The sequence below is a fragment of the Stenella coeruleoalba genome (assembly GCF_951394435.1).
Source record: "Stenella coeruleoalba genome assembly, chromosome: 6".
In the NCBI taxonomy this organism is placed as follows: Eukaryota; Metazoa; Chordata; class Mammalia; order Artiodactyla; family Delphinidae; genus Stenella; species Stenella coeruleoalba.
In genome coordinates this window covers 83,778,980-83,788,416 of record NC_137151.1, presented here as the reverse complement: position 1 = coordinate 83,788,416, position 9,437 = coordinate 83,778,980, and the positions used below count along the sequence as shown (strand labels likewise).

Sequence of the window (9,437 nt, the reverse complement as noted above, 5' to 3'; positions counted from 1 at the left end):
TCAGACTATACTACAAAGCTACAGTAATCAAGACAGTATGGTACTGGCACAAAAACAGAAAGATAGATCAATGGAACAGGATAGAAAGCCCAGAGATAAACCCACGCACATATGGTCACCTTGTCTTTGATAAAGGAGGCAGGAATGTACAGTGCAGAAAGGACAGCCTCTTCAATAAGTGGTGCTGGGAAAACTGGACAGGTACATGTAAAAGTATGGAATTAGATTACTCCCTAACACCATACACAAAAATAAGCTCAAAATGGATTAAAGACCTAAATGTAAGGCCAGAAACTATCAAACTCTTAGAGGAAAACATAGGCAGGACACTCTATGACATAAATCACAGCAAGATCCTTTTTGACCCACCTCCTAGAGAAATGGAAATAAAAACAAAAATAAACAAATGGGACCTAATGAAACTTCAAAGCTTTTGCACAGCAAAGGAAACCATAAACAAGACCAAAAGACAACCCTCAGAATGGGAGAAAATATTTGCAAATTAAGCAACTGACAAAGGATTAATCTCCAAAATTTATAAGCAGCTCATGCAGCTTAATAACAAAAAACAAACAACCCAATCCAAAAATGGGCAGAAGACCTAAATAGACATTTCTCCATAGAAGATATACAGACTGCCAACAAACACATGAAAGAATGCTCAACATCACTAATCATTAGAGAAATGCAAATCAAAACTACAATGAGATATCCCATACCAGTCAGAATGGCCATCATCAAAAAATCTAGAAACAATAAATGATGGAGAGGGTGTGGAGAAAAGGAACCCTCTAGCACTGTTGGTGGGAATGTAAATTGATACAGCCACTGTGGAGAACAGTATGGAGGTTCCTTAAAAAACTACAAATAGAACTACCATATGACCCAGCAATCCCACTACTGGGCATATTCCCTGAGAAAACCATAATTCAAAAAGAGTCATGTACCAAAATGTTCATTGCAACTCTATTTACATTAGCCCAGAGATGGAAACAACCTAAGTGTCCATCATCGGATGAATGGATAAAGAAGATGTGGCACATATATACAATGGAATATTACTCAGCCATAAAAAGAAATGAAATTGAGCTATTTGTAATGAGGTGGATAGACCTAGAGTCTGTCATACAGAGTGAAGTAAGTCAGAAAGAGGGAGACAAATACCGTATGCTAACACATATATATGGAATTTAAGAAAAAAAAATGTCATGAAAAACCAAGGGGTAAGACAGGAATAAAGACACATACCTACTAGAGAATGGACTTTAGGATATGGGGAGGGGGAAGGGTAAGCTGTGACAAAGCGAGAGAGAGGCATGCACATATATATACTACCAAATGTAAGGTAGATAGCTAATGGGAAGCAGCCGCATAGCATAGGGAGATCAGCTCGGTGCTTTGTGATCGCCTGGAGGGGTGGGATAGGGAGGTTGGGAGGGAGGGAGACGCAAGAGGGAAGAGATATGGGAACATATGTATATATATAACTGATTCATTCTGTTGTAAAGCAGAAACTAACACACATTGTAAAGCAATTATACTCCAATAAAGATGTTAAAAAAATACAAAAAATAAAATAAAATTAGAAGTTTTGTTAGAAACATTGAAAAAAAAATGAAGATATACAAATGACAAATAAACACATGAAACGATGCTCTACATCATTAGTCATTAGGAAAATGTTAATTAAAACCACAATAAGATTTACTACATATCCACTACAATAATAAAATTACCATACTAAATGTTGATGAGGATGTGAAGCTACTGGAACTCACACACAGCTAGTAGAAGTGCAAAGTGGTAACACTACTTTGAAAATCAATCTGGCAGTTTCATTAAAAGTAAAACATACACCTACCATACGACCCAGCAATCCTACTTCTAGATATTTACCCACGAGAAATGAAAATGTGTCTATACCAAAACTTGAACACAAATGTTCGTAACAGTTTTATTTACAATATAGCAAGAAACAGGAAACAATCCAAATGTCCTTCAATGGGTGCATGGGTAAACAAATCATAATATATCCATAAGCATTAGGGTTTTCCAGAGAAAGAACCAACGGGATGTATATGTATGTATGTATGTATATCATAAGGCATAAAACTAACCATCACACCATACAATGGAATACTACTCAGCATTGAAAGAGAAGTATTTTATTGATATTTGATACAATAATATGGATGAATGTCAAAATAATCATGCTGAGTGAAAGAAGCAAGAAAAAAGTACACATGTATAATTCCATTTACATAAAATTCTAGAAAATGCAAACTAATCTATAGCTATAGAAAAATCAGTGGTAAGATCATTTAATATCAAATTTTAAAAGTAATTTTGTGCTGTTAGGATCCATGTCATAAATTCAAATCAGCACATTATTTTTTAAAGAAAAAATTCAGAAGCTTATGTTTTAATATGTAAAATACAATAAAGCCATTCTCAGATCATAAGAAAAAAAACCCAGATCAGTGGTTATCTGAGGATGGGGTGCAAAGAGGGAGGAATTAGGAAGGGACAATGAAACATTTGGAGGTGATGATTATATTCACTTACTTGATTGTGCTGATGGTGTCAGTGCTGAATACATATGTCAAAACTCATCAAACTGTACACTCTAAATAATGTATTTAATATTTTATTCTATTGTTTATTTTATTTAAATATCTTCTTATATGTAAACTGTATTTCAATAGCACTTTTAAAAAACACTCACATTTTAAAAGCGCTAGGTGTGCAAAGAAGCAGGAAAATATGATTCATAATCAAGAAAAAAATCAGCCAATAGCAAGAGACCCAGAAATAACAGATAGGCTGGAACTAGTTACAGGGATGTTAAAACAGCTATTTTAAATATGTTTCTATATGTTCAAGGGTATAGAAGAAAACATAAACATGATGAAGAAGAAAAAGGAAGGGGTATGTGTGTGTAAAGAGTCTAAGCTGGTGAGTTTGAAAGCAAGAGTTTTTTTCTGTAGTTCTTGTCTATGGCAAGAACTTGTCTATGGCAAATGTGGACAGCTTTGAAGTAAACTAATGAGAAGAAATTGAAAACACACACGTATATCAGTTATCTTTGTATTTGTGTTATCATTTACTAGAATTTTAGAAATAATTTATACCATAGACTCTGGCTAAAACAACAACAACAACAAAATTATCTTGCCTGACTTGATTGCCTGCAAGCAGTTAGTGAATTTCAGTAAAGTAGCTTTTCTAAGAAAAAAGGAAAAAAAAATTTTGAAACCAAGTCCTATGTTCTTCAGCTAGAATTTTTAATTTATTTTTTCTGGAAATACAATGGACTAGAAATAAAGTTTTAGCGTTTTTTTTTCTCTTGCCTACAGGAAGCAGTCTCAATCAGTCCCCATACATTCATGAAGGTCAGCAAAGAACCTGATTTTTTATTTTTGGTAAGTCAATCACCAACAATTCCACAACATTTTTCAGATATCCCAAAAGGTTAATTCCTCTGCAAAGAAAGGAACAACTAGACCTAGTGGCCACTATGTAAACAAAGAATCACTACGGAAAGAGACTGGAATCGAAAAATGTGCCACAGCACTAGAAACACTTCTATATCTTCAAAAACATATAGTTCCTGAGATTCAAAATAAGAAATATTTTTCTCTTAACTTAAAAAAGGAGATCCCTTTAAGTCAAAATAGCCAAGACTCATGGTCCTCATTTCTCATTCTAACCAGAACTCAAGAGCAAGACTGATACAATATGCTTAACTACACCACTTTTACTCATTAAGGTCTTGGAGAAATAAAAACATTATAATAACAGATTAAATATCGTTAAGGGCTGCAACAGTAGGGATAGAGAGGAAGAGAAGTATTTACTGATGTTTTTAAAACTGAGAATAAACGTACAAACCGATACAGATGGATCCCACTGCTTTGATGACACTCAGAAGTGTTCCTTCAGCTATTTTACTAATCTTTAGTAAGCGAACCAGTGGTGCAATTCCATTCCCTTCACATATTTGATTTTGGTGTATCCTGCTGTCCTTACTTAGCGCTATGACTGCTTCACCTCCTGGCAACAATAAGCAAGAAACATGTGTGATACTCCAATGTCTGGTTCTATATTGTACAGATTTATGCATAGAAAATAACTTACCAACATACTGCATTTTAGCTGATGGTGATAAAAGCATATTTATTATAAAGTTGTATCCAATCTGTTCTGCCATATACTTTCGTTGTTTTAGTGTTTGTCCTGCCAAGGCCCAAAGTGTTACAGCTCCTTGTTCCTTAACATCTATTTGAAATGCCTATTTAAAAAAGTATTCTATTCAGTCAATGAGGATTTATTGAATACCGTAGGAGTCTATGTTTGATAAAATGTTTATTCTAGAATTGGTTTTAGTTTTCTTTTCACTTAACTAAATTCAATATTGAATGCTTTATCTAAGAAAAATGAAAAAGAATCATAAAATTCCTACCTTGAGGAGTTTTAAAAGATATTTACTTAGTGATTTTTCCAGAAATGCTCTCTGTATAGCAGGGTTGTAACTTGCCAGTGCTTCCACAGCCATTGCACCCTTCACTTGAACACCAAGTTGTTTTCCCACAAAAAGAGCCACCAGAGGAGGAATGGCTCCTTCCATAGCCATAGCATCCTGAACGTCCTTATTGTCACGTGCAACCTCAGCAATTGTAACAGAAGATACAGCTGTCAACACATCTTCAAATGAATTCAAGAACCAGTTAAATAAATCTTTTAAAAAGTAAGGACATAAAAATGCAGCATATATCACTAGTTTCCCATATTTGAAAATCAAATTTATAGAGTTTAGAAAATAAAGAAAAATAGAAAAAATAAAACTGTCCAGACTTTCACCACCCAAGCACAAACATTTCATTTAATCTCATCCACTACTTTTATAAATATATATAATATGTAAATATAGATAACTTTAGTGTTACATATTTAATATAGTGGTACTATAAACACAGTATCCTGCATTTTAATTTACCATAAAATTTTTCCCATTCTTTATGAACATCAGTGTCTCCTAAATATTCCATTAATGGGTGTATCACATTTCCTTAAACATTTGCATTTTAAAAAATAATGTGTTGTTTCCAACTTTTCACTGTTTTAAACAATGCTTAGGAGAAATCTTGGCACATTTCCTTCCTGTTTGTATTTTTTTCACTTATTATAAGAGTCCTAGGAACTATTGGAATAACTTAATACATTTGCAGTAAATTTATTTTCTTTTTTTCCCCTTTTTCTTCTTTTTTAAATTGAAGTATAGTTGACATACAATATTATGTTAGTTTCAGGTGTACAGCATAGTTATTTGATATTTAAATACATTATGAAATGATCAACTCAAAAAGTAACCATCTATTCCCATACAATGTTATTTCAATATTACTGGCCATATTCCTTATGCTGTATACTACATCCTTGTGACTTATTTTATAACTGGAAGTTTGTACTTCTTAATCCCCTTCACTTATTTCGCACAACCCCCAAACTCTCTTTGCCTCTGGCAATCACCAGTTTGTTCTCTGCATCTATGAGTCTGTTTTTATTTTGTTTGTTCATTTGTTTTTGTTTTTAGATTCCACACATAAGTAATATGATATTTGTCTTTGTCTGACTTATGTCACTTAGCATAATACCCTCTAGTTCCATCCATATTGCTGCAAATGGCAAGATTTCATTCTTTTTTATGGCTGTAAATATTCCATTGTGTATATATACTACATCTTCTTTATTCATTCATCTATCAGTAGGCACTTAGGTTGCTTCAATATCTTGACTATTGTTAATAATGCTAACTGAAAATAGGGGTGCTTTTATCTTTTTGAATTAGGGTATAAGTTTTCCTTGGGTAAACATCTAGAAGTGGAATTGCTGGATCATTTGGTAGTTCTATTTTTAATTTTTTGAGAAATCTCCACACTGCTCTCCATAGTGGCTGCACCAATTTACATTCCCACCAACAGTGCTAGAGGGTTCTTTCTTCTCCACACCCTCAGCAACACTTGTTATTTGCTATCTTTTTGATGATAGCCCTTTGAAGAGGTGTGAATGATATCTCATTGTGGTTTTGATTTGCATTTCCTTGGTGATTAGTGATGTTGAGCATCTTTTCATATGTCTCTTGGCCATCTGTATATCTTCTTTGGAAAAATGTCTATTCAGGTTCCCTGCCCACTTTTTAATTGGATTGTTAGGTTTTGTTTTTTTTTTGTTTTTGTAACATTGAGTCATTTGAGTTCTTTATATATATTGGATATTAAGCTTTTATCAGATATATTGTTTGCAAATATTTTATCCCAATCAGTAGGTTGTTTTCTCATTTTGTTGATGGTTTCCTTTGCTATGCAAAGCTTTTTAGTTTGATTTAGTCCCATTTGTTTATTTTTGGTTTTGTCTCACTTGCCTGAGAAGAAATATTCAAAAAATATTGCTAAGATCAATGTCAAAGAGCATACTGCCTGTTTTCTTCTAGAAGTTTTAAAATTTCAGGTCTTACATTTAAGTCTTTAATCCATTTCAAGTTTATTTTTGTATACAGTGTAAGAAAGTGTCCAGTTTGATTCTTTTGCATGAAGTTGTCCAGTTTTCCCAACAGCATTTATTGAAGAGATTATCTTTTCCCCATTGTATATTCTTTCCTCCTTTGTCACAGATTAATTGACCATATAAGCATGGATTTATTTCTGGGCTCTCTTTCTTTGCCATTGATTTATGTGGCTCTTTTTGTGCCAGCATGATACTGCTTTGATTACTATAGCTTTGTAGTATAGTTTGAAATCAGGGAGTGTGATACCTCCCGCTCTGTTCTTCTTTCTCAAGATTGCTTTGGCTATTTGGGTCTGTTGTGGTTCCTTACAAATTTTAGGATCATTTGTTCTAGCTCTGTGAAAAATGCCATTGATATTTTATTAAGGATTTCATTGAATCTGTAGATTACCCTGGGTTGTATGGCCATTTTAACAACATTAATTCTTTCAGTCCACGAGCTTGGTACATATTTCCATTTATTTGTTTCAACTTCAATTTCTTTCATCAATGTCTTACAGTTTTTAGAATACAGGTCTCTCACCTCCTTGGTTAATTTATTCTAGGTATTTTATTATTTTTGATGGAATTGTAAATGGTATTGTTTTCTTAATTTCTCTTTCTGATAGATTATTAGTGTACAGAAACACAATGGATTTCTGTATATTAATTTTGTATCCTGCAAATTTACTGAATTCATTTATTAGTTCTAATAGTTTTTTGGTGACCTCTTTCGGGTTTTCTATATATAGTAGTATAATTTCACCTGCAAACAGTGACAATCTTACTTTTCTCTTTCCAATTTAGAGTCTCTTTATTTATTTATTTTGTTTTCTGATTGCTGTGGCTAGAACTTCCACTACTAGTTGAATAAGTGACAAGAGTGGGCATCCTTGTCATATTCCTGATCTTAGAGGAAATGCTTTCAACTTTTCACTGTTGACTATGATATTAGCTGTGATTTTGTCATATATGGCCTTTATTATGTTGAGGTATATTACCTCTATACCCACTTTGTTGAGAGTTTTTATTATAAATGGATGTTGAATTTTGTCAGAAGCTTTTTGTGCATCTATTGAGATGATAGAATTTTCATCCTTGGTTTGTTAATGTGGTATATCACACTGGTTAATTTGTGGACATTGAACCATCCCTGGGATAAATGCCACTTGATCATGTATGATCCTTTTAATGTATTGTTGAATTTAATTTGCTAATATTTTGTTGAGGATTTTTGCATCAATGTTCATCAGGGATATTGGCATGTAATTTTCTCTCTTTTTTTTTTTTTTTGTAGTTTCTTTGGTTTTGGCATTTGGGCAATGGTGGCCTCACAGAAGGAGTTTGGAAGTGTTCCTTTCTCTTCAGTTTTTTTGGAATAGTTTGAAAAGGATAGGTATTAACTCTTCTACAAATGTTTGATAGAATTCACCTGTGAAGGGACTTCCCTGATGGCACAGTGGATAAGAATCAGCCTGCCAATGCAAGGGACACGGGTTTGATCCCTGGTCTTGGAAGATCCCACATGCCATGGAGCAACTAAGTCCATGCACCACAACTTCTGAGCCTGCACTCTAGAGCCTGTGAGCCACAACTACTGAGCCCATGTGCTGCAACTACTGAAGCCTGTGCACCTAGCCCATGTTCCACAACAAGAGAAGCCACTGCAATGAGAAGCCCGCACACTGCAATGAACAGTAGTCCCCACTCTCTGCAACCAGAGAAAGCCTGTGCGCAGAAATGAAGGCCCAATGCAGCCAAAAATAAATAAATTAATTTAAAAAAAACCTTAAAAAAATACTTGTATACAAACGTTCATAGCATTATTTTTATTAAAAAAAGAATTCACGGGGCTTCCCTGGTGGCACAGTGGTTCATTCCGCCTGCTGATGCAGCGGGGAGACGGGTTCGTGCCCCGGTTTGGGGAAGAATCCCACATGCCGCAGAGCGGCTGGGCCCTTGAGCCATGGCCACTGAGCCTGCACGTCCAGAGCCACAACGGGAGAGGAACAGTGAGAGGCCTGCGTACCGCAAAAAAAAAAAAAAAAAAAAAAAAGAATTCTCCTGTGAATTCTTTAGTTTATTGGGAGTTTTTTGATTAATGATTCAGTTTCACTACTAGTAGCAGTCTGCTTCTATTTCTTCCTGATTCAGTTTATCCATTTGTTCTAGGTTGTCCAATTTGTCGGTGTATAATTGTTTGTAGTAGTATCTTATGATCCTTTGTATTTCTGTGGTGTCAGTTGGAATTTCTCCTTTTAATTTATAATTTTATTTATTTGGGCCCTCTCTCTTTTTTCTTGATCAGTTTGGCTAAAGGTTTATCAATTTTGTTTATCTTTTCAAACAACCAGCTCTTAGTTTCCTTGATCTTTTCTATCTTTTTTTGTCTCTAGTTCATTTACTTCCACTCTGATCTTTATTATTTCCTCCATCTACTAATTTTTTTGTTTGTTATTCTTTTTCTAGTTCCTTTAGGTGTAAGGTTAGACTGTTTGAGATTTTTCTCATTTCCTGGGATAGGCCTGTATTGCTAAACTTCTCTCTCAGAACTGCTTTTGCTAAGTCCTATAGATTTTGCAAAGTTGTACTTTTATTTTTCTTAAGGTGTTTTCTGATTTCCTCTTTGATTTCTTCATTGACCCATTGTTTTTTTTTTTTTTTTTAATTAACATGTAGTTTAGTCTCTACGTGTTTTTGTGTTTTTCCCATTTTTTTTCCTGTAATTGATTCCTAATTTCATACCATTTGGTCGGAAAAGATGCTTGATATAATTTCTATCCTCTTAAATTTGTTGAGACTAGATTTGTGGCCTAGCAAGCTATATATCTGGAGAATGTTCCATATGCACTTGAAAAGAATGTGTATTCTGCTGGTTTTGGATGGAATGTTCC

At 34.1% G+C, this 9,437-nt stretch overlaps 1 protein-coding gene across 1 annotated transcript in view; it reads right to left on the bottom strand.

Annotated features, from left to right (window-relative positions):
* Nucleotides 1-3,854: 3,854 nt before the first annotated feature.
* The window catches only part of LOC307187430 (uncharacterized protein), a 14,700-nt gene continuing 9,117 nt past the window's right edge, over nucleotides 3,855-9,437 (bottom strand). The window contains exons 3-4 of the mRNA XM_079923476.1: nucleotides 4,463-4,704; nucleotides 3,855-4,053 (exon numbers count right to left, since the gene is read on the bottom strand). Coding sequence (XP_079779602.1) covers nucleotides 4,036-4,053; nucleotides 4,463-4,704 — 260 coding nt within the window. The 3' untranslated portion in view covers nucleotides 3,855-4,035. The remainder of the gene's footprint in view (nucleotides 4,054-4,462; nucleotides 4,705-9,437) is intronic.